The 25,981-nt window shown below is 43.5% G+C and overlaps 1 protein-coding gene across 9 annotated transcripts in view; it reads left to right on the top strand.

The window, feature by feature from the left end:
- The window catches only part of TMEM241 (transmembrane protein 241), a 108,207-nt gene extending 82,541 nt beyond the window's left edge, over nt 1-25,666 (top strand). For 7 of the 9 annotated variants that reach the window (XM_036905763.2, XM_057504086.1, XM_036905759.2 and 4 more), the window contains 2 exons: nt 13,496-13,560; nt 23,332-25,666. In XM_036905763.2, the coding sequence (XP_036761658.2) occupies nt 13,496-13,560; nt 23,332-23,392 (126 nt within the window). In that variant the 3' untranslated portion in view covers nt 23,393-25,666. Of the gene's footprint in view, nt 1-13,495; nt 13,561-22,912; nt 23,098-23,331 lie in introns of all 9 variants that reach the window. The other 2 variants (XR_008998318.1, XM_057504085.1) reach the window with 2 other exon arrangements.
- Nucleotides 25,667-25,981: the final 315 nt, after the last annotated feature.

Genomic DNA, 25,981 nt, shown 5'->3' with positions numbered 1-25,981 from the left:
TAAGAACTTGTTCCCCATGTAAGAACTTGTTCGTTATGCTTCAGAAGATTGGAGACTGTTGAGAATTAGGCTTGGGGTTGATTAATGATTGTGCATTGAGTCCCCTTTACAGAATTTTATTGTTGTTAACAACCATTTGATCAATAAATATGAGAGATGCCCTCTCAAAAAAAAAAAAAAGTTAGGAGACAGAGTAACATTAAATGGGTTCTCCTGGGCTGCGGGTTTGCTTGTATCTTAGAGCCACCTAGTGTGTGATCCCTCGTGTGCCAGCCTGCCTTTCGCTGCCAGAAAGTAGGTGACCCCACGCAGGAGCCCCCTCCTGCGCTGCCTCTGCAGCCCTCTCACCACCGCATAGGTGGATGACTCTGGTGTGGACTTGGGGCAGTCATCTCTGCCTCATCTCTGCCTCCCTGTTCTTGTTTTCTCCTTTCTTCATCTCTCTTATCTACTTCTGATTTTGTCTGTAACAACTGTCTTTTTAAGCTTATTGAATATTCTCACTGGAACAAGTCAGGGAATGAATGAAATTCCTTTTCCCTCTTCCAAAAAATTTTAAGAGAATAAAATTCAGTCCCTGAGAAATACTTTGTGGATGATTCCTTTGCTTATGGAGGGGAGACTGAAATCTAGATTAGGGAAGCCTGCGTGAGGCTCCTCAGTGATGGTAGCACAGCAAGGGAGTGGTAGGTGCCCAGACTATGCCCACTGCCCTCCCTCAGACACGGGCAAGAGCAGAAATGGGCAGGAGATTTGGGCCAGCTTTTTTGAAGTCCAAGTCCAGGTTACCTTTGGCATGCTGATAAAGGGACATGCCCAGCCATCCTGGTACCAGCTGCCCATCTTTGAGTAAGTAGGGCCCTCCATGGGGTTTTCTCAGTGCCTTGCTATTGTTTTTTTCTCTCTCATTGGACTTCCTTTGGCTTTAACAGTGGCCACTACCCACCTCACACTTTGCACTTCAGTTGATACCCAGTGACTTAGAGTTTGCTGATCATATTCATACTGTTCTTTCTGGGTGGAAAGCCCTTCTCATCCTCCCTTACCAGGTAATTCTTATTTGTCCTTCAAGATTAGCATAGGCATCATCTCTATGTGGGGCTTGTTCCCATTGCATTCAGAGTGTACCCGTAGTCTCAGCACTTACCATATTATGTTGAAATTATTTGCTTAGTAACCTGTAGAAGTGGTGAACCTGGAATAGTGTGCTGTGAGGGCAGGCTCTGGCCTTTCCATTTTGCCTCTCTAGTGGCTAGTGAGGTACTCAGTGGACATGAATTTGGCCTCAGCTTCATTCCAGCAGTAACTCAAAAACCTTTTCCATTTTCATTTCTAATTCAGTGGCAGCTTCTTCTGAAACAGTTAGTCTTTGTTTTTTTAACTTTAATTTGCTTTCCAAAAAAGCAAGGAATAATGTCTTAGCTCAGGTTGCCATAACAAAATACCATAGACTGGGTGGCTTAAACAATAGACATTTATTTCTTGAGGTTCTGGAGGCTAGAGTCCACAATCAAGGTGCCAGCAAGGCCAGTGTCTGGTGGGAGCTCTCTCCTTGGGTTGAAGATGGCTGCCTTCTAACTGTGTCCTCACATGGCAGAAGGAGAGAGAGAGAGGGAGAGAGAGGGAAGGAGATGGGGAGCTCTCTGATCTCTTCTTATAAGGTCACTAATCCCATCATGAGGACCCCACCCATGACTTCATGTAACCCTGATTGCCTTCCAAAGGCTCCATCTCCAAATGTATCACATTGGAGTTAAGGCTTCAATATATGAATTGGGGGTGGGGGGTACCATTTAGTCTTTAGCAGAAAAGTTCACAGGTGACCCACTGACATTTTGCAGAATGTCAAGAGTTACGTGGCAAGGAGCAGAAAGTCTTCATGATTTGTGTAAGTCCCTCAAGTGGAATTGAGATGGTAGAATGAGTCTTGTGCAAGCTTTGTACAATTCTAAGGAGATCTCATTCTCTGTTCATGTAAAACTGTTACCAGACCTGGAGCCTGGGTACAGCCCTTGACATCAGGGGCTCACTTCTCCCAGCTGGTATTTCTTCAGGAATTGTTGGGATTAAGGAAGCACGTGGGTTAAAAGTAGCAAAAGGGTTTTTACCAAATGGGGCCCACATTTCCTCTCTGTAAACATTGCAAGGAGGTCATGACATATATCTTTTGGCAAATCTATTCTTTCATTTCCATTATTACTAAGTATAACAGTGTGAATTGAAGTTACTGTTACATCAAAAGGAAATTTTTAAAAATCCTCATGGCCTTGTAGTTAGTATAATTATGGTGCCTTTATTAAAAGCTCCTTTGAGCTTAAATTCATTCCATTTCTAAAAATAGACTGCAGGGATTATATCTATCCTTTGAGTGAATCAAAACACTTAGAAAATAAAAACACCTTAGCTACATGCCCTTCCTTTCCAGAAGCACAGAGTACTGCTTAGTTTGGGAGACTGATAGAACCTTTAATCAGCAAGACAAAAGTGTGAAAAATAACCTTGGCTGAAACCCATCATTATAAAAGTAAGTCTCTTGGTAGTTGAGTACATTTACTGAACAAAATGAAACAGAAAGTTGAGAAAAAGCACTAGAATGAAGAATCTGCTGGCTGTACACCAGGCTGTATTGAGTTTGAGGGAAAATTACAGTAGTCTCTATTTTTCCATTCATCTTCAACAATTGATATTCTAAGTATATGTACATTATCTTGTTCTTAACATTACTTGGCAAAGAAGCAATACTGGGCAAGTTTATAGAGGCTTTAATGAAAATTTTAGTATATTATGGAAAATCAAACAATCAAGTCAGGTGTTTTAGGAGGAGCTGAAGTGGAATGCCCACAGAGATAGATAAGAGGGAAGAAGCTCTTCAAGGTACCAGGAAACACCACTTCAGTTGACATGATATTAATATGTCCTTGAGAAATGTGAGTTCTAAGGAGAAAAGTGTGACCCTGAGCCTGGGAAATAGCAACACCTTCTGCACAGCTGTGCCAGGAAGATTGCAAGTTCAAGAGAAAAGGTTCAAAGTTCCACACACTTCTGAAGTTATAACCAAAGGATCAGTGTCAGATGGTTGAAAAGACACTGAGGAATTTTTTTTTAATTGTAGTGTCATTGATATATATGCCTATATTGGTTTCAAAGGTATACAATACAGTGGTTCAACAGTTACCCATATTATTAAGTCCTTACCCCCTCTAGTGAGGTTACTATCTATCAATGTAGAAAGATGTTACAGAATCATTGGTTATATTCTCTATGCTGTACCACCATCCCTGTGACCAGCTTATATTGTGATTGAGAGTTATTGTGCCCCTTTATTGTCCTCACTCTTCCCCTACCACTTGCCCCAACCCCTCCCCCTTGGTAACCACTAGTCATTTCTCAGTGTCTATGAGTCTATTGCTGTTTTGTTCCTTCTGTTTTTCTTTGTTTTTATATTCCACAAATAAGTGAAATCATATGGTATTTGTTTCTCTCTGCCTGACTTATTTCACTGAGCATAATACCCTCTAGATCTGCTCATGTTGTTGCAAATGGCAGGATTTCTTTTATTTTTTTTATGGCTGAATAATATTCCATTGTGTGTGTGTGTGTGTGTGTGTGTGTGTGTATATATATATATATATATACTTTTTCTTTATCTACTCATCTAATGGATGGACATTTTTGTTGCTTCCAGTTCTTGGCTATTGCAAATAGCACAGTGATAATCATAGGGTGCATATATCTTTTTGAATCAGGGGTTTTGTTTTCTTCAGGTAAATCCTAGAAGTAGAATTACTGCATTAAATGGTATTTCTATTTTTAGTTTTTCTGAGAAAGACACACATGTCTTTTTAGTTCAGCATGTTTTTAATACATAGTTCAGAGTTTTGGTACTTGAATTCTACTCCCCATTTCTCCTCCCAGGACTAAGGAATAGTAGGCAAGGAACATATGGACAAGGAGTACTAGGCAAATGGGAAAGAAAGTCGAGGTGAAAAGCTCAACCTTAGTTTAGAAACTTAAGACTTTCTGCTCCCTGTAGGAGGCATGGTTTTCCTCCCCATCCTCCACTACCACCCTCAACAGAGAGAGACAAGTCAAGAGAATTTTATTGCAAGAATTCACAAAGAGAAAGAAAGAAATGTGGAATCTGGATTCTTGCCTTTAAAGCACTAGAATCCCACTAACTAGTGTAATGATTCTCCATAAATGTAAAATCAGGTGAATAATTCTTCCCATCAGAGTGAACTTGGAAGGGAGTGAAAGGATAGAAAGCAGAAGAGTTTCCTCTCCCTTGGGGAGAGAGAATCATGAAGGGAAGAAACTGAATATTCTTCTGACCTCCAGCATGCTTTACTAATCACCGTCAGTTGCATCAAATCTGAAAGTCTGTGTCTGAAGAGAAAGAGATTGTGCCCTTGAGAAAGTCTTATTGCCCCAGGCTTGTATTACAAGATCCTAGTCCATGATTTCTTAAAAAGCTAATTAAAATTGCAGTGATGAGTGAATAAGATTGGCATTGATCAGGAAGATGTCCAGAAAATAATCAAACAAAGCCTACCCACCTTCCCTCACCGTGACATCCAAGGTGGATCCAGGGAAATAGTGGTCAGCCAAGCCTGGTGTGAAAACCAGTGGGTTATTATCTCTCTCAGTCTTAGCTTTCTTATCTTATATAAAGGGTAACATTTGACTTCAGAGTAGAATGTTGTAGACTGTGACAAGCCAACATTCAACTGAAACAATTAGGAGGAGAAACAAGTAAATTACAAAAATATATAGTTTTAAAGAAATCAGAGATTGATCTGTGAAAGCAATGAGAACTAAATTAAATTTCCAGGGAACGAAAACCCTTTTGAGGTATACTGAGTAACACAGGCTATTTTCTTCATGGAGGTGGGGAGAGAGGGAGGATATCTGCTGACTCTGGGTGTGGGCTAAGGATCTGGCTTGCTCCAAGAAGAGGAAATATTCTATGGGAAAGAGAAACTAGTAGAGCTTTTGGCAGTCATGTGGAACTGGCTTGATTGGAAATTAGAGAAGCACCAAAGGCAAGTCTAGTATTGCTGTTAGACATCTGCCAAGTTCTGGAGGAGCAGTTCAGGAGGCTTCAGTCTGGCCCAGAAAAGCAAAGTGAAAACTCTTCTAGTCTTGGGTGCTTAGGAGACAAAATCCTACTAGAAGGAGGAGCCTACAGCAACTATACAATTAGTCTTCCCCTAAAGACAGTTCTCAGATTTTGGACATATGTGGGATAGGAAGCTAAAAAGTGAAGGTCATAATTTCTGAAAGCAGAACTTTCAGGGATGAGGAGACAAGAGATCCAGCAACCTCTTAAACACAAGTCTGGGAGGGCCATAACTGAAGGACTAGATAAAATAGTGAACTGAGTCTGACTAGAGCTGCAGCCCATTTCTGATTCACTCAATTTGGATTGAGTGGTTGAGCCCTCGAACAAATCACCTGACTGGATTGAGCCCATCATTAGAGGAAAACCACAACACTTCTGGGTATAAGCTGTCATCTGGAGCCTCTGCAGTTATTTTATATACAATGTCCAATATACAAAGTTATAGATATGTGAAGGAGCAGGAAAATGTTACTGATGATCAACGGGAAAAAATAATAGGAGCAGAACTCCAAATGATCCAGATGTTGGATCTAGTGATAAACTTAAAAATGACTGTGAATAATATGTTTTTAAAAATAGAGGAAAAGTTGAATTAAATGATGGGGTAATTTCAATGCAAAATTGGAATTTGTAAAAAAGAAATAGTTATTATTAAACTGAAAAAAATGTATGTGAATTTGATACTTATTGGGTGTCTAAGGGCAAACTGGTGGACACAGTATTGTAGTAGGATTAGTGAAGCATTAGTAAAGAGTTAAAAAGAATAGAAAGAATAGAACAAAGCATAAGAATCATGGGAGAAATTGTTTAAAAGTCTAATATATGTATAATTGGAGTTCTAGAAGCTAAGGAGAGAAATTGGACAGCAATAATTGAAGAAATCATGACTGAGAATTTTGCTGAAAGACATCAACCCCAACTTCAAGAAGCTTATCAAACCCCAAACAAAAAATACAAAGAAAACCATACTTAGGTTATCCTAGTCAAACTGCTGAAAACCAAAGATTAAGAGGAAAATCTTAAAATCAGAGAAAAAAGACATTACCTTAAATAAAAGGAATAAATGACTTTTCAATTGCAACTATGAATACCAGTCGACAATGGAATGACATCTTTAAAATGCTGAAATTTAGGGAAAAATTAGGTATCAGTACTCCATTCCTTTATTCCTAGTTTAAAGAACTGGTTACCAATCTCTTCAAAATTACTATGAATCCATCTGGAAAATTACTACATGAGGTTTTTCTAGACTCTTTCATTAAATATGTGTTTATTTGCTCTAATCCTCAGATTTCTGTTGAATCAGTAAACCTTGGATTTATTTCACATAGTATGATATTGGCTTCTTTCCTAAAATCACAATGGAAGCTCCCTATAAATCAAGTAAAGTAGTACCCCTTTGGGTAGAAAGATTCTGTTCTAAAGTAGAATATAAATGTTTGACAATAGAATGAATGAATTGCTTAATAAAAAGGGAACTATGCTAAAACAGTATGATACATGTACAGTGTTAGTTAAGGTGTTAGATGGAATAGTGATAGAGTTCCTTGCTACTTAAAATGTGGCCACAATACTAAAAGCACAAGCAACAAAAGGAAAACTAGATAAATTGGACTTCATCAAAATTACAAACTTTTGTGCTCAAAGGACACCATTAAGAAGGTGAAAAGACAACCCATAGACAACCACATATCTGATAAGGGACTTGTATCTAGAGTATATAAAAATAACTCATAACTCAATAGTAAAAGGACAAATAACTCAATTTTAAAATGGGCAAAGAAGCTGAATAGACAGTTCTCCAAAGAAGATAAACAAATAGCCAATAAACCTATGAAAAGATGCTCAACATCACTGACTGTTAGGGAAGTGAAAATCAAAACCACAATGAGATACAACTTCACACCCACTAGGATGGCGGTAGTAAAAAAGACAAATTAGAACAAGGATGTGAATAAACTGGAACCATGATACACTGCTGGTGAGAATATAAAATGGGGCAATAAGTGATGCCCATGGTGATGATGGTGACAACTGTGAGAGTAAGGATGGTGTCTCATTTACCAGGTTCTGGCCTGTTCATCAGTGTTATAAATTGGTTCTGTGAGTTTCGGCAGTTGTATGGACACTTTGACTCAAATTGATAATGCATCAGTAATTAAGGATTCAACCTTCCTTCATATGTGATTTACTAAGGGCATCTAAAAATTGCTGATACCTGGCCTCATGAGATACTCCAATTTGATTGACAGAGTAGAGGACTTTAGTTTGCTTGTTTTTAACTCCTCAGGAGATTCTTGTGCAGTCAAGGTTGAGAACTCCTCACTCAAGCTGACATCTCCAGGGTTAAGCTAAGCCACCGCTGAGGGTTCGCTTGGAGTTAGAAAGCAGGGTGGGTACAGGAATCAGGGATCTGGGTTTTAGTCCCCACACTCCCCTTGTGACTGTGTGCTTTGAGCAAGATATTTAACCTAGGACCTTCAGTTTCTTCCTCTCTAAAATGTGACTAAGCACCCTTCTCTGCAGGATATTGGGAGGAGGAGCACATGAGCCCATATGTGTGGCACTGCAGAGCCTGATGTCTGGGACTTTTTTTCCCCCCTTTTAAATTTTTCTTATTTTCTTCTCTTACCTTCCATGTACTAGATATTCATGTCACTTTTTTTTTTCTGATTTTGTTCTATTATTTATTCTTCTGTAAAATTTAGGAGTTTGTTAAAAGTCACCCTTTTAAGCCCAGGGATTTAAAATGAATCCTTCCTTCACGTGATGCTAATCGCTTTTTGTTCCTCATCTGTGTTCTCAGTCCCCTTGTACTTTTGGTAAATATTGTTTTCCTGATACCTAACAAAATTAATGACTTACTGTATATTTCAATAACATGATACCAAATACCATTAATAGCCACAGCCAGAGTTTAGCATGAGTTATCTATCATTAATAATTACACTGATCATGGTAATAAATCATATGGTTGGTAATAAGGTAGTAAGGGTTAATTAAATATTTTTAAAACTCCAAATAGGTTCTCAAGCTTGGCTATGGTTTCTGTCTGGTGGACTTGGTATAGTTCCTTGTGTCCTAGGAGAAAATCTCAGATTATAAATATTTATTAGGTTTATTTATTAACCTAAAAGAAGGGCCATGTTGGTGATATTCATCTGTGAGTCTGTGACACAGCTGGACTGCAGGACAGTGTAGCATATGCCTCCAGCCCTGTGAGAGAGCTAGAGGCTGCCCTTTCTCGGTGATGCGCTGAGAAGCCACACACCAGCCGGACAGAGTAGTTCTTGAGGCAATACTGTAGAAACAGAGCAGAACTCCTCACTATGTATGTAACATGCATTCATATCACCTGGTGGTCTGTGCCCATCATAGATTCAGGAGGTCTGGGGTGGGGCCTGAGAGTCTGCATTTGCTACAGGCTCCTAGGCAATATTGATGCAAGGGTATAGAAAACATCTGTTGTTCCATCTGCCCAGCATTTTTTCTATCTTCCTCCAGAGAAATGTTCCTTCCTCCATTCCAGCCATGAAGTTCAAGAGTGAGCTTCCATGTTCTTACATTACTCTGCCTCTCAGGCCACACAGTCCATTGGTCCAGGAGCCAATTAGAATCTCTCCCAACAGTTTTGGACTTGGAACCAGAGAGAGCCAGACTCAGATCCTCTCTGTGGAGCTCTTTCTAGCTCCATGGAGGTAATGGGTCAAAGAGACAGAGATGAGGAGCAGTTTCCCTGTGGGTCTCAAGTCTGGGTTTCAACTAATATGTGAAAAGTGATTGAAAAATAAACAATATTGTGACCTTTGTGTTCTGTTGCCAGCTCTAGGATCTGGTGAATTTCCATAAAATGTCCCAGGCACTTAGAATATGTGGGTCTGTGTTACCAGGCCTCGAACATAAACAAAGATGAATAGCACACTTGCTGGCTGAGGGCACCACACACTTCAGTAGTTTGGCATGTGCAGCGGAAGGGGTCATGGAAGCCACTGAAACAGGCACCTCATCTGCCCAGATATCTGGATGGGGGCCAGGTTCAGGAAAAGTTTTCTAGAAATGGATTTGGAAAAGGTGAACAGGAATTGTGTGGGGAAGCCTGTGAAATTATTCCAGGCAGAGAGAGTTTGGTGAGCAAAGGAAAGATGATGGTATGAAACTGGGTTTTAAAAACAACTAGTGTACGTGGGAGGTGCCTGTCTGTGACTGAGGTCGCTGCAGTGAAGCACCTTGTCTGCAGGCTGTAATCAGTCACTTTTTTTCTTCATCATGTGTATTTAAAGAACAACAAAACAATAACAAACAACACACCTGAATCCGATTCTCCCTCAAATACATGACTGACTGGCAGGATCCCTCTAAAACCACTCCCCTTTATTTTCCCTTAAACAGAGCATTTGTCTTAGGATAGGAGTGAATGTTTAAAAAACAAACCTGAGATGCTTTAAACACCAAAAGCTGTTTCAGTTACACAGAGTTTGTGACATCCGTTGACAAGGCCCGGGAGCTTGCAGTGCTGAGCTCTGCTGTCGGCACCGTCCGTCTGTGGCAGTCCTGGTGTGTGTTGCTCAGCTCTGAGTGTGCAAACGGGACATTCCTCAGATCGCAGGACTCTCTTGCCTGGGGAAAATTCTGTGTATATAAAAATGCTTCTTGAAAACAAGAACAGCGCTTGATAGTAGCGACTGCTACTTATGTCTCTTGGATGGCAAGTCCCAAGAGTAATTTGAAGTCTTTTTTTTATGAGCAGATTTTAGCCACTTTAAAGACTTTTTCTAAGAAAGTTTATGCTTTTACTGATAGTCAGCTCTAGAGCTTTTTCATCATACCAAACTCAAACTCTGTTCCCATGAAACATGAACTCCTTGTCCCTTCTGGCCCTGATAACCTCATTTTGCTCTAAGTTTGACTCTATGAGTTTGACTACTCTAGGTACCTCATAGAAGGGAAATCATATTTGTCCTGTGACTGGCTCATTTCACTTAGCATGACATCTTCAGGGGCCCTCCATGGTGTAGGGTATGTCAGAATTTCCTCCCTTTCTGAGGCTGGATAATATTCCATTGAATGGATATACCACATCTGCTTATACATTCATTCATCAGTGGGTACTTGGGTTCCTTCTAAAGTTTGGCTATTGTGAGTAATACTGCTATCAACATGGGTTTGCAAATACCTGTTCAAGTCCCTGCTTTCAGTGGCTTCTTTTTTTCAAAAAAGTTGTATGGAGCCCAGGTAGGCCCTTTCTTGAGTTTCTGGCTGTAAGGGAAGGCTCAGGGCCTTGGTTCTCCTCACTGCTGTTAAGTCTCCAGGCCCCCAAACCAGTCACACACCATCTCTGGGTCACAGTCTCCCCACCTGTGATCTAGGGAGTCCCTTCCACCTCTTGCATTCTGCCCCTGGGTGACTACACATGGGACATCCTGTACCCAGACCTGCCCACTCAGCCACTCCTGGCTTGTGCTTGTTCCTCAGTGGCCTTTGAAGTGGAGTGGACTCTTAGCACAAGGAGATGCATCATTCACACTTCAAGTGTTCTTGAGCAGCCCTGGCGGCCCATGGCATTTAGAAATCTGGCACTTTGCTGAGGCATGAATTTGAACAACACATGTGGTGAGGCTGACATGTGGGTGCGAGACACTTAGTGGGTGAGATGGGCTGGCCAGCAGCCCAGTGTCTGCCCTTGGCAAAGCGTGTCAGTGGCTGCTCACCCCTCCCTGTGCAGTGACTTTTATGAAATGGTAGAACTTGGGTGGCTGTGTGTGTCTGAGAGAGAAAATGCCTCCGAAAGGTTGCTGACCACTAGGGCTGGTGATGGAAGTAAAAGAAAGAGGGGAAGTCTGATGGTTTCTTCTGAGTTGATTAGAAAGTGGCCCATTAACTCCACACAATAGCCTTGTAGTACAGACAACTCCACAGAAATAAAGACAAACCTAGTTGTGGCATTTCTGTGAGTGTCTCAGTACACAGAGCATTTGCTCATTGAGAGGTAAGGTAAGAGACTGGACAGACATTTCCAGGAAGCAGACAGGGGCAAAGGCACCAGGGTGGGTACTAAGCCAACCTTACATTCAAGTAAGGGCTAGTTTGAAAGTTTTAAGATGTGTTTTTCTTGGCAGAGGTGCAATTAATAGGAATAAGTAGGCCAGTCATTTGTCTCATCGCAGACAGGATTTCTCCAAACCAGAAGATGCTCACAGAGGAGCAGAGGCACAAGTCCCAGGCTTGCAGGACACGTGGGAGGGGCGGCTTCCCAGGCTGGACTGCAAGTCCTATGAAAGAGGCACTCAGTGTAAGGATTGAAGCTGATCAAAGAAGGCCGAGAAGAGCTGGTAAAAAAGGGCAAAAGAGATGAAGATGATGGTGAAGAATTAGGAGACCTGGTTGGGCCCTTCATACATTTAGTGAGATGTTCTGTTACGCCCGGCTGCCAACGTCGCTGAACCCGTCAGCAGAATGGGGCCTCTTTCAGCAATTCCAAGAAATACATCTCCACTGGCAACATCCCAGGAAATGCCCAAGAAGTTGAAAAAGAGGTACGATCAAGATTAACTTGGTTAAATCTAAGGAAGGCAAAAGTAGGAAGAGACAATGGCATTAAAAGTAAGAATAAAAGAAGAGGTAATAAAAACAACCACAAATGAGATAAAATCATATTTCTCCAAACAGATAATGGCAATGAGTTGGAAAGCCCTGATGAAATACATTTTTGGAAAAAGTGAAAATGACAGACTTATGTCAAGGAGAAAAAGACCTCATTAGGACAGTGGCCTCCAAAGGCCACCCCCAACTAGAATCTCCAGGTCCAGAGGCGTTCAAGTCAGGGTTTGCTTCCACACTAAACATCGTCTTCATCTATTCAGGAAAATAAGCAGGGAAGATGCTGAATGGACTTACATGGTTAGTATAACCTTGTTCCCAAACCAGATGATTGCCTTGCAAGGCCGTAGAATTTTAGGCCCACTTCATTTAGGACCAGAGAGGTATACGTCCTAAATAAAATGTTAAACAACAGAAAGGTGGGTGGGGAGAGATGGAAGAACAGGTGCCCCACATCATGCTCTTTAAGATAAAACCCGCCATTCAGCACTTTTCAAAATCTCTTTCCCCTTGTCTTTTGAGTTCTGCTTTGCAATGGTCTCTCTGACCCGGTTTCCACCTCATTTTTACTCCTGAAGACAACATAGATCTTTCTTGTTATTAAGGTTTTTGCTGAAACTCAACGAAGAGAAGCAAACAGAAAGTGACCTCAAATGCATAAACTACAAAGGTTCTGAAACCTCACAAAGTTCTATACCAAAATTTCTTGGGTTATATTTCCAGACTTCTTTTTGAGATAGTAAGTGAATGAAGATGAGATGCATTAAACATACTCCCTTCCTTCTGACCATATGCCTGCTGCCTTATTCCCAGTTTGGGGACCTGAAGAGCCCTCCAAGATAGCATATGACTTCCCCTTGAGTGAGACAGGAGTTGACATTTCCGAGGGTGTCCAGCCTGAGTGACCCATCCAGTATGGCCTGCTTCTCACTTCTCATTGCGAGAAAGCAAGTCCTTAGTTGACCTTCCTAATGGAAGCTGTTTGGCAATACAGAAGATAGAATTCTGGGAAAAAAACACCTTTCCTTAGGAGATGTTCCAGGTGTTGGCAAAGCTGGGTCTTTGGTCCGTGCACACTCTTTGTGCCAACTTTCTAGAGGCACCACGGGGGTCTGAGTCCTGTTACTGCCATTCCATTGCAGGGACTTTCCTGTAATTTCTAGCTCTGAGAGATGTTGGGCTAACCTCTTCCCTCTCCTTTGGCTTCTAGCTATTTGCAAATAATTAATTAAGGATTTAAATGTTCCCTCTCCCAGGAAGCACCTGGTTTCTTAGAATGTGGATCATGGGCCAGAAGGATGGGGCACGAGGCCAGGGGGAGAGATGGTGCTGCAGGCAAAGGCAGGTTCGTGGCTAAGATTTTATCTGCAAGATCTGGGAACAGGTTAATGAGCTCAGGTGCCTTTGGGGAGTATTTGTGCACAGCTGAGGCAAGGCAGAAAAGAGGGTTCTTACTGTGCCTCTGCCCTGGAGAGAGATGCTGAAATGCTGGCGGTGTGCCTCCTCTGTTAAAGAGCTTGGAAGTTAAAGGCTTCTTTGAAGATTCTCACCTCCAAAATAGACTAGGATTTAGCATTTTGCACACCAAACACCAAATGCTTTGCTCAGAGGCAGCACTACATGCAGGGGACTAGAAAGTGTGTGGGGCAAAGGACAAGAAGAAATGGCTAATGTCGGGGACGTGGACTAACACGAGCTAAGCTCGTGAAAAATGACTGGAGAAGGTTACCGAAGTCTTGCTGCTCAGACGACCTTTTGTTGAAATTATTTCTGCAGGTGCTCACAGCAGGTTTATCAGTATTGCTGTTTGATGCGATCCTGACCAGTGCGGCCATGGGGTGGTAAGTGTTTTGCATAGAGAGAGAAAATCTAATTCATTGTTTGGGTTTCATCAGGATACTAATTTTTGTTCTGAAATGTTGAGGAAAGAGTGTGTGTTCTGGGTATGTATTTTATTGACATACAAATATACACTCAGAAGAGTGCATGTATCATGTAACCTAGTGAATTTTCACAAATTGAATGTACCACGCCTACTATAACCAGCCTCTAGATCGAGAAACAGAACCTCACCAGAGCTACTCACCCACACAAGAGTAACCCCTGTTGGGGAACCACTAATTTATAAATGTACAAATATATATAAACACATATTTTTATACGAGCCACTATATATATAATTGTATGGAGGTCTTTCTTTTATCCTTCGATTCATTTTCTCTTAGACAAACTCCAAACCACCCTTGTTTAGAACACAGTCACCCGCTTACTTAAAGACAGCACTGCCTCTCCTACCATAGTTAAGCAGGGACCTGAGGGAGTGAGAGAGTGAGCCATGGGGATGTCAGGGCAAACAGCACGTGCAAAGGCCCTAAAGTGGGAGTGTGCTTGGTATGCTCGAGGAGTAGTGAGACTAGAGCAGGCTGACTCAGGGGAGAGCAGCTGTAGGAGATGAGGCTGGAGAGGTAGTTGGCAGCTGACCATTGTAGGGGCTTAGCTTTACCCTGAGTGACAGGGAAGCAATTAGAGGATTTTGAGCAGAGAGCCACATGCTGCTGTGTTAAAAGCACATTCCTCTGGCTGCTGTGTGAAGGTAGGCTGTAGAGATCTGTCCCTGAACCCTGCACAGACTCTGCCCATTGGAAAGCTGAGCAAGCTAAGACCTTGATCTACTCCAGATTACTTTTCAAACCCATTGATGTGATCGTTAGCAAGGGTCCGGATAGCCATGTGCAGAGGTGTGAAGGTGAGATGAGGAGCGAGGGTGAGTTTAAACTGTTAAAACTGCTGCTGCTCCCCTTACCAGTGGGCATGCTTCATTTGGGGACTATACACTTATTTTTAAACTGTATAATAATATATGCTCTTTGTAAGGCATTTAAAACAGTAGAGAAATAAATCAAGTAAAACATAAAGGTCTGTCTGTTACCCTCTGCCCCCGCTCTTGCCCTTCATCAGAAGTCACAAGTTTGGTTTAGCGTTTGGCCAGGGGTGCATATTCCAAGTGAGGTGGGCTCTGTTGTCTGCAAAACGAAACCACCTTGAGTGGTGCTTGCCAAGCAAGGTGAGTCTCTTGTCACCAGGAATAGTTTAGTTCCCGCTGAGTGCCTGCTGACACGCAGCTTTCCTTCCCTGGGACCGGCTGCCTGCAGCCTGGCCTGAGTCACTGATGCAGCACATCGGAGAGAAGAATTCATTTTTGTTGTTGCTACTTAATAGTCTCCTAACTGTGGTTTAAAAGGAAAAGCAAGCCTGACACACCTTAAGATAATGCATATTTCCATTCCAGATACACGGCTGGGCAGCTTTCTGCCCCACCCCCTCTACCACCACCTGGAATGGCATTCCAAAATTGAAGTGCACACAAGTTTTAGGATAGGTTTTCACACTTCTTTACCAGTATTATGGAAAGAAAAGCAAAGGCCGTGAAGTGGGAGTGTGCTTGGTATGCTCGGGGAGCAGTTTTATTTAGCTTTGCTCAAACAAAACATAGTTTGAGAACATCGGTAGTTGCTCTCATGCTTGGGATCAGAGTAATCCTAAGAGCTGCTTCCCCTCACCCTTTTTGCATTTGTTTGCATGTTGGACCTGCAGAACTGTGACCTGTTTGACTGAAGGCCACAGTGCTGGCTGGTGGGGCAGACGCTGGTGCCCGGCTGTATGTATGGCAGACGCTCTCCCAGGACCGCTTGTGACTAATTCCCTGGTGCTGTGCTAGCCACAGAGGCAACAGCATCACTTTTAAATGATTATCCTGCAGGATATTCCTGCAGGATAAATGTGAGAAGAATCAGGCTTTGTGCAATACTATGATGACAAGAAATGAGTTTGCCATTTCGTGTGGCCTTGAGCTGCAAGGGGGTTTGTTCAATAAACAGATATTTACTGAGGGCCTAACATGTGCCAGGAACCGTTCTTGGATAAAAGTGAAAAACTGCTGTCCCTGTGGAGTCTCTACAGGCAGACCTCAGCAATACTGGGAGTTGGGTTCCAGAACACTGCAGTAAGGTGAATATCAAACATGCACATCAAATGAATTTTTTGGTGTCCTGTCCCAGTGCATATGAAAGTTATGTGTACACTATACTGCAGTCTATTAAGTATGCAATAGACTGATATGCAAAAAAGCAATGTACATACCTTAATTAAAATATACTTTATTGCTAGTAAATCCCGAGCCTCATTTGAGCTTTCAGCGAGTCATAATCCTTCTGCTGGTGGAGGGTCCTGCCTCGATGTCAATGGCTGCTGACTGGAGGGGTGGTTGCTGAAGGCTGGGGTGGCTGTGGCAGATTGTTTACATTAGACAACAATGAAGTCTGCCGTGTTGGTTCACCCTTCCTTTAGTGAACTATTTTTCTGTAGCACGCAATGCTGTTTGATAGCATTTTACCCACAGTAGAACTTCTTTGAGAATTGGAGTCAACCCTCTCAAACTGTGCCACTGCTTTATCAACTAAGTTTGTGGAATATTCTAGATTCTTTGTTGTCATTTCAACAGTCCTCACAGCATCTTCACCAGGAGTAGATTCCATCTCAAGGAACCACTGTCTTTGCTCATCCATAAGAAGCAGCTCCCCATCCATTCAAGTTTTATCATGAGATGCAGCAATTTAGTCACATTCCCAGGCTCCACTTCTAACTCCAATTCTCTTACTATTTCCACCACATCTGCAGTGACTTCCTCTGCTAAGGTTTTGAAAACTTCAGTTTGTAAAAAACACAGTATCTGTGGAGCACAATAAAACAAGTTTTGCCCATAGTTGTTCATCTGCTGCCTGAGGGCAGGTCCAATTCTAAACGATACAAGACTGACAGAAATGAGCATTTCTGCTCACAGTGTTCAGTAAAAGGAATTTTCAACCTCTCTGAGGAGTCCCTGATGGAGGGATTTCCTGCCTCAAGAAAAGAAAAATTCAGGAACACTCCTACACCCCCCTGTTCTTCCTCTTCTGGTGTCTCCTCTTCTTCCTTTTAATAATAATAACTAACCATTTATTGAGCAACTACTGTGTCATACATTTTTTACGTTAATATTATCTCATTGACTTTCACAAGAACCCTCCAGGTTATTCCCACTTAAAGGTGAAGAGGCTGAGGTTCAGAGATACTGAAGCAGTTCTCCTCAAGATTTAATAGCTGCTAGGTGATTGGACCAAGATTAAAACCCAGGTCTGTGTGTGTCTCAGACCCCATAACCTTCATGTACCTCCCTAGAACTGATTGGGGAAACACCAAAGGTTTGCCTGCAGTGTAGATAGAGTCTGGGTAGAAACAGGTTGTCAGTGAGAGGTATAAGGGAAATCGGTCTAAATGGACCTTTTCTCACCAGTGTTATCATCTGTAAAGAGCATTGAGATGACTGACAGCTGAAGAAGGAGCATTACCCAAGCCAAGACAGCTCTGTTTCTTGTTCAGAGGCTGACATGGTGAACAAGAACATCCCCGGAACATTTTTAGGGAAAAGATCTCATTGTCTTAAATTTATAGTACTATAAAGATATGGTTCTGTCAGTCAGCAAAAAATGTTTATTCAGTGACTGCTGCATGCCAAGTATGTGAAAGTCATGAAGAAGTATGAGATATTGTCCAGTCTCAAGGAGTTTTCAGGGGAAGAGGAAGTCATAAAGATAATTTCTGGGATAGGACAGTGACTGGATGCCCAGTGAATGTGAGCTTGGGGAAGAGGACGAGGTGTTAGGAGGGCCTTGGGACTGGCTGGAAGCTGGACCTTATGCAGAAGGGAAAGACTTGGCTCGGCTCTGGTTTAAGAGGATTTGACCCTTCTGGCCCTGGGGAGACAGGAAAAATGGAGGAGCACGAGGTGCCAGTGGGGTGACGTGACGATTTGGAACTGGAGCCAGGCTGAGGGGCAGGGAGGTAATCCTGTGTTTCCTCCTCCTCCCTCTGCACCTGTCCTTCTGGGAAGGCAGACTGACACCCAAAAATCCAACTGCCAAGATATTCTGGTACATTCTTGAGACTTCCCAGATTTCGGGGGCTTGACCTTCATAGTGACAGTCTCAGTTCTCGACAGCATTTTTTCTTCCTTATGCATAAGCCTTCATCAGTGATACTTTGCACTGAATTTCAGAATGAACTAAAAGAGGCCAGGTATTGAGCTGAGTGTGAGCAAGAGTGAGATGCTGTCCAGGTGGAGGGAATGCTAGGTCTGAGGAACACTGTGCAGGCAGCCTGTAAGCAGCCTTACAGAGGCTGTTCGATCCGCACCTGTAGCCGTCTGCAAGAGACAGTCTCTCCAGGCTGCTCGTATCCTGGGAACTTGATGGGAAGCCCTGAACTAAATGGAAGGAAAGGCTTGTGAACCCAAACCAAGGAACTGCATGTGTGATTATTGCAAAAGGAACCTTGACTTTGGAATTTCCTGCTTTTTGAGACCTCTGGACCGAAAGATGGTGTTTTTCAGCCTCAAAGAATTTTCCAACCACAGAGTGAACCACCAGAAGAGGATGTCAGACTAGTGCAGATGGTCTTGTGCACAGAGCTGGTCTGCCTTGTCCATACCCTGGGTGTGTTCAAGTGTGACTGGTGACTAGTTCTCAGATCCCAGGCAGGGGCAGGGCTGTGCTCTGCCCTGTGGGAGCTTAGACTGATCAGAAGTCACAAAGGGCAGGGCCTGCAGACCTGTTTTGTTTGGACCTAACGGGTTTGCCTGTGTAGTTATTGTCTCTTGTTTTTGGCTTCTCAAAGTTCAGTTAACATTTAGAAATCAGGTGATTTCCCCATAAAAGACCAGATTTCCAGATTCTTTTGAAAATGTGGACCAGCTGTTACATTGGGCCTGTACTTCCACGTGGCGGCAGCTGTTGGAATGAGCAGAGGCTGGGCCACGTGTAAAGAGGCTCCCCGAGTCAACACAGCCTCCACCCCTCTGACCAGACAGCCCTGTATCAGCTGACATCCTCGCATCCACTGGCTTGTATGTTCCGTCATTCGTTCATTCACCACCAAAATGTACTTGCTGGGCTCTGAGGCCACAGATGGTCCATTACCCCAGGAGTCACCATCTAGGAGAGGTGTGCACATGTCATTACCCACTTTCTTGGGTGGGCAGCTGCTTAGCTGCACAAACTAGGTCACCATCTAAGGCAGGGTTTCTCCCCCTCGGCACTGGTAACTTTGGGGCCAGATAATTCTCTGTTGTGGTAGATGATCCTGTGCCCTGTAGGACTTTTAGCAGTAAACCTGAGCCCCACCTTCTAGATGCCAGAAGTATCCCCTCAGTTAGAACAGCCAAAAACATCTGCAGGCATTGCCAAATGCCCTGTTGGGGGCAAAATAGCCCCAGTTTGGCATCACAGATCTAAAGGTTTGTGGTGGTTAGTGGAGAAAATGCCATTGGGAATTTCAGCATGATCTTAAGGAAGTTGCTTATCTCCTAACTGGAGACTTGGGTCAGCACAGGTGTCAAGTCCTCAGCAGCCCCTCCACCCCCTCTGTGCACAGGACCACGTACCACCTGGATGTGACAGCTGGATGTGAACCCCCGTCTCCCTGCCGGCTGTGAGCTCCTTTGGGAGAGGAACCACGTTTCCCTCCTCTTTGCATTTCTCTACCTGGTGCAAAGTGCTCGCTGAAGAAATGAGCGGTCAGCCTTCTAAATACTGTACCTAAGAAAAATTATAAACCTAAGTACACATGTTGGTCAACTTTTAAAGTCTTTAAGTAAGAACAACTGCTCTTGTCCAGCTAACTGTCTTGTCTTTAATTACAAAAACAATCTAGTGCAAACTCAGTAATTTAAATATCCAGAGTAACATTTAATTACCAGAGTTTTATGGTATATACTGATATGAATTCCCTCTATCCCAAAATTTCAGTGAAGGAGATTCTGTACATACCAAAGAAAAATTTTCTGAGCTGGGAGAGTGCCCCTGTGGAGGAGAATTAGTTGTGGGTGCCTCTTCTTTCCATCCTGTTTGGACTGGGAGAGTCACTCTTCTCTCTAGGGTAGTTTAGGTATCGGGAAAGAAAGGGTTAATCAAAACACAAGCTCTTTGTTCTTAGGATTCTGTGATGGGCCTCTTGTTTTTGCCAGTCATTCACTGAGCCTACAGTCAACCATGGGTTACCCACAGGAGGATCACTTGAATTTGATCCTAGCACAAACCTCACAACACCCACAGTCTTCCAGAAATGATCTTACATCATCTTTGAGTAAAGACATCTTATGCCTTTAATTTTAGGGGAATGCATGGAGAGTGCCCATCTGTTTATAGGAAGAATGAATTTAGGGGTGAAGAAAGAACTTCCCCCAACATACCCTAGAATGCATTTAAGATCACAGTGACTGAAATTTATTAACTTTCCATTTGAATTAAAAATGTGAACCCCCCCTCTTTAAAATGCTGAGAAGGGTTCTCTAAATAACTATTGCTTATTACCTCTCAACATACAGTGATTTATCAGATTGTGAATGGTCATTCAGCAAGTCCCCAAGGGAATGATACCTTAGGCAGATAGGTTTTGGTGAGGAAAAGAGAGAGAAAAAGTTTGGAGCATGATGGGAGAAGGGGAACAAAGTGTAAGAATTCCATCATCCACTGAGTGCTGTACTCAGTCCTGGGAAAAGGGGTCAGGTTGCCCTCTGTCTAGTGAGTAGGAATTCACTGAATAACCACCGTAACAAATGTAAAGTTGAGAACAGAGTCTTTGGCTCCCAATAGGAGAAAAGAGAAGGACTGGAGAAATGCTGAACATAAATGCTTGGAAGAGAAGCTAGTGATGAATATTTCTGGCTGAGTGTGCTCCGTAATCGGATGTTTATGCCTGAGTTACATGAGGTCTGTTCACTTCAGGAATGATGAGGATTATAAGACTTGCAAACAGTCCAGGAAAGCTCTGACTTAAATAGTTGTAAAGCTATTAAATTCCTGCACCCTATGTCAGCAACTCCCTGCTGTTCCGAAAACAACATCAAAGCTCACCTCCCTGGCTCTCTTAACTGTAAACTGAACCAAGGGCTGTTTGCTTTTTTAGCATTCCCTACTCTGCTTTGGTGTTTCATGAAACAGCTAAGCTGAAGGGCTGAGATGCCAGGTTATTACACTTCAACGTTGTTCTAAGGCTATGGGCGTAGAGGTGGCAGAAGGCCTGCCGATGCCCTGTTCTTCACCCTGGTGATTAAGGAGGATTAAGGGAAGCTGTGGGGGTGATTGAGCCCCCACTTACATTTGCAGAAATAATACCCCCCCAAACCCAAAGCTCTGTGCAGGGCGTGCGCGCAGGTTACGGTGGCTCCGCGCTTGCCTGGGTGTTTAAGAAGATGGTGTATGTGTCCTTCGAGGGCTGATGAAGGGAACAGCAGCTGTGTTTAGGAAAAGCCAGGTCTTTGGAGGTGGGCCCTGTGTATGGAAACCACAGCTTCCCCTTCACAGTCACCTCTTCATCCAACAACAGAACCTTCCAGCGCTGGGTCCTGAACTAGACCAGGGACAAGCACAGACGTGTTGTCTTTTGGGACTTCGACCCCATTTTCTCACAGAAACAATCCTAAAAACGATCAGATCCTAGGAACATCCTTAGGGATTTATTTGGTTCATAACATAGACACTGAGTTCAGCTACATTATTACGAGTCGAGAATTTATTGACTTGCTGTCACTCGAGTATTTCTGTGAGAAGGGGGAGAGCACACCCCACCCTGGAGTGCTAGCTGTTAGGCACGCCTCTCACCCCTCCCCTTCCTGTCCCAGGTGTCAGCTGGGTGGGGTGACATCCTCCCAGCCCCCCAGTGACTGGCTACTCGACCAGCACCTCTGTACCCTCAGCCGGGGGCCATTAGCAACAGGCAGAGACGCTGGTGGTGCGGGGGATTTCCTGCTCTCTCAGGTTGGCAGGTGGGTGGTGGACATTTGTTCTCTGCTGTTCTAGAAAGCAGAACTCGGGCCCACAGGCAGGGTTGTAGCAAGTAGCTGTTGGGTCAGTATGAGAAAGGTCTTCCTCCTGGAGGGAGGAGCGCATGCCCAGGCCTTCCACAGGCCAGATGTTCATGGATACTGGCTTTGTCCCATGGCCAGAGCTGCTCAGCAGTGGGACTGGCTTGCCGTGCACCACAGGAGGCACTGCTCACTAGAAGTCTTCAAGCAGAGGTTGGAGGCCAGGTGTGAGGGCCACTGAGGAAGGGATGCTGCTCTGAGAAGGCAGTCAACTGGGGAATAAGTATATTTATGGCTTGTCATTTATAGGCCAAGCACGGGCCGGGGTAGGTCATGATTATTTCCTACGGTCAGATGAGGAAACTAAAGTTGGATAACATGCACAGGATATGTAACTCAGAGACACCTGTGCCACAACTGGAGCTTGGTTTTTTGCTTTTATAGTCTCACACTTAGTCACTTTGTTTCTATGCTAAAAGGGATAACTGGAACATGTTATCTTTTTGTCGGAGTCACCCACATAGGTGACATTTCTCACTGGGAGGATATAATGTGCCTGGCCTATGTGTGCTTCATATATTTGGTACCCCAAATATGTGTTAGAAATATAAAGGTGCCATAGCCTGAACATGTGTGCCTTGTGTATGCGAGTATAGGACATTAGGATGTTGGACGGTAGGTGGAAGAAGAAAGGAAGAAAAATCTAGAAGTAAGGGCCATTGGCACCTTGAACAAGAGCATTCCATTGGCAGGGACCCTCTATCATAACCCTGTATTGAGGGCCCAGCGCATGCCTCAGAAGTGCTTTTTGGGATGAATGACAGATTCAGACAGACACTAGCATGTCTACTGAGAAGTTTAAAATAGAAAATGTACAGAATTTGAATGTATTAAATTTCAGGCATTTAAAATATTCAACTCACACATAATGTGGGGGGGGAGGGCACGGGGAAGGCAGTATAACACAAAGAAGACAAGTAGTGATTCTGTAACATCTTACTATGATGATGGACAGTGACTGTAATGGGGGATATGGGGGGGACTTGATGGAGGGAATCTAGTAACCATAATGTTGCTCATGTAACTATATATTAATGATACCAAAATAAATTTTAAAATTTCTTTTTACCCAAATAAAAAAAAATTAACTCCTCTTTTCTTCAATCTGAAGCATTCCCTCTACTTTTCCATTTTCAAATCCATGACCACGTTTCTTTCTGCTCTGGTTGGAAATTCATTATTCTCCATTTATATTTTCATCTTTCAATGTTCTGTTGGTCTAAATGAAATATAAGGATTCAGAGAGGGTCACCTTAATGATGATAGGACTCTGGGATACCTGCATGATTTCATACCCATCAACCCTCCTTAGCAAGAAAGCACCAGACAGCTTTGTGGGGAACCCTCCTCCTATCTTTCCATCATTGAACCTCTACCTGCTCAGCAGAAGCCAGACTCAACACCTTCTTCTTGAAGGAAGGTATCAAAACCCACCTCGTAGCCCAGTTCCCTCCCCCCCGGGCAGAGTGTAGGTTTACTCGGGGTGACTGGGCAGTTCCTGGGCCTGACCTGAAAGCCAGGCAGTCTGGCCTGGAGATGGGAGTCCTGGCCACAGGGTGTCCCTTGCCCTGCTGGCTGTGGGTGTCCGGCAGCTCAGTGGTCTGCAGCCGCGGGGCTCCAGGGAGCAGAGAGCTGACCTCCTGTGTTTTTGCAGCCTCCTGCTTGGTGGTCTTGGTGAACTCTTGCTGGTTTTCTCAGAGCGGAGGGGCTCCTGAAGACGATGGGCGTGCAGAACAAGTAGGCCCACAGGCCGTTCCCCATGGCCCCTGGGCTTCGGAGCTTTCTGTGGAGTGTGTCAGAAAGAAGAAAGCAAGGAGGGAGACCACCGCTCCTCAGGGCGTCGGCTCCTCACCGCTCCTCAGGACTCTTTCTGGGGGTCTCTGAGCTGCCTCGGAGAATGCACCGTGCTGTGTCTTCTCACGCGGAGGGGCTCCCTCACGTCCTGCTGACCGCGCACGCCCACTTGTGCAGAAACAGAGGCAGGATCTCCCTGTGTGCGGATGGGGACGCTCACCTGGATCAACCTGCGGGTCTCTTATTAAACGCCCTTCACTTAACACTGCAGGGCTGCCCAAAGTATTTTGTTGCATTGTTTTGTTCTGTGTTTTTTACCTCTTTGCAGGCTCTTCTGGACATCCTTTCCTTGTTCTCATGCTGACTTATCTAGAGCCCCTACTTACCCTCTTATGAACACAGAGAAAATTCCTGGTGGGGGCTTGCACTGGGGGCTGGGATGGAGATGGGGGGCTGAGTGGGAGTTCTGGGACAGGTAAGAAGCCAGCAAGACACTATTACTCCAGAGTGAGTGCCAAAGTCTTTTTGTGGTTGTGTGTTGTGTTGTGTTGAATTTTGCACTCTTTTTTGCCCACAATTAGATAAACTTGGTACTAAGTGGTCATCAGAAGGAATAGCATTTATAAGCACTGGGCAGTGACAAACACAAACACATCTGTATGCACAAACATATTTATATTCATATTCCTCAACGCTTTTGATCCATTTAATTCCCTGATATCTCAGAGAAGTTTCAGATCATTGAACACTGAAGTCTGTTTTTCAGTCCAGATCAAAATTGAGTTGCAACTCTAAACCTCGCCTCTAAGGAGTCAGAAGAAATGCATTTGCATTGAAATGGTCATTTGATTCTGAATCCACAACGAAGGTTTAAGAAAACAACATCTAACTGCAAATATTTCTGCTCCTAGTAGGTGTTTTGAATACCTTACTTCTCTGCAGGTGTCAGGGTTGGTCATTTTGAGGTGTAGAAGGTAGTGAAGTCCAGTGAGTTCTCACCAGGCAGGCAACCAGGCCCTGCAAAGCTGGATACTCGTGTCCCTGGGGGAGAACTGTCCTCAGCATCTGGAAAATAAGCCTTGTTCATCCTGTGAAGAATCAGGTCAACTCAGACTGTGCTCATTCTTTCTGCAGGTTTTCTCCAACTCGTTGAAAAAAGCAACAGAAAATGAAACAGATAGGAATTGACTAGTACGTTTGGAACTTGAGTAACTTAAATTCATTTCCTTGTCTTTTCCTGTTCTCTGCTTGTCATTTAAGGTGAAGATGTTCAGAGTTAGACCTTTACATATATATATTTATATAATTTCAATTTGCTTTTTGTCTTTCATCTGAGGCATCGAATTTTCTAAAGGCAAGACCAAACAAAAATCTGAGTTTAGCATTTTCCTTGTTCTTCTGCTCCCACAAAACTCTCTCTGTACATTTGAGGGCAGTTCTCCTCCATTTGCAGAAAGTGGCATCTGTCCAAATGTCATGCTATGCCTGCGTTTCCACGTGCTATTCAAGCAAACGGAGATTCTCAGGCTGGAAAGAACCATGCACAGTTTATAAGCCTTGAGCCCTGTTTCCGGCGGGACTGACTTCAGAAACTTTGACTGCAAAGTTTTAGATGTTTTTTTAAAAGAATCTCTAGCAAGGATTTTGTTTGTTTGTTTCTGTTTGTTTGATTTTTTTTTAAATTGCATTCCATAGTCCCGTTGTTTTTAAAATCTCAGGCCTTTTCTTACTTGACATGAGGCAGAGGATGAGGTTTTTCTTCCATATAACATCCTGTTTTCTTCAGCTGCCATCTCTTCTTGGGCTTTTCTCTGCAAGCCTTAACCACCACCTTTCATGGCCAAGTCCCATGCCCCACTCTGAATGCTGAGTGAGCCCAGAGGTCTGTAAATCAGGGGCTAGCCCAGATCACTGAGGGCGCCTTAGCGCTCATTTTCCTGGGCCCCGGGCCCCCAGGCAGGGAATCTCCAGCTACCCCAGGCCTCCCTGGTACCCAAATGATCGGTTGGGATATGTCCCGTCTGGGTCCTGATGACCTTAGGCCTTGCTGGCCCCACACCAAAGCCAGAGTGTTGTCTTTTTTTATTTGTACAAATAAATAGTTTGCTTTCTTTCAAAAGAGGCAAGATTTTGTATGATTGCTATCAATAATCTGCTATAGATATAAAGGAAAATAAACATTTTGGGTTTTTTTTTTATAATTTGCCTATCTGTTCTCTTCAACCTTGGCAGGAGAATATTGGGAAAAGGTTGTTATCCTTAGGAAGGGAGTTCTTGCATCTTAAACACAGGCCAGACTTGGACCAACATCCAGGCCACTTAGCTCTGAACCGGGAAGGCAGCCCAGCTCCTTCCAGACCTGTGCTGTCTGTAGTCACGCGTGGCTATTGAGCACTGAAGTGAAGTGGGTTCAAATTCACATGTGCTATAAATATAAGTACATACCTATTTCAAAGATTTAGTAATAAAAAAAGGATGTGAAATATTTCATAAGAATTTTTATTTCGATT

This window comes from Manis pentadactyla, chromosome 6 (genome assembly GCF_030020395.1).
Source record: "Manis pentadactyla isolate mManPen7 chromosome 6, mManPen7.hap1, whole genome shotgun sequence".
Classification (NCBI taxonomy): domain Eukaryota; kingdom Metazoa; phylum Chordata; class Mammalia; order Pholidota; family Manidae; genus Manis; species Manis pentadactyla.
The sequence above is the reverse complement of the archived record's forward strand: the minus strand, read 5'-3'. Positions and strand labels throughout refer to the sequence as shown.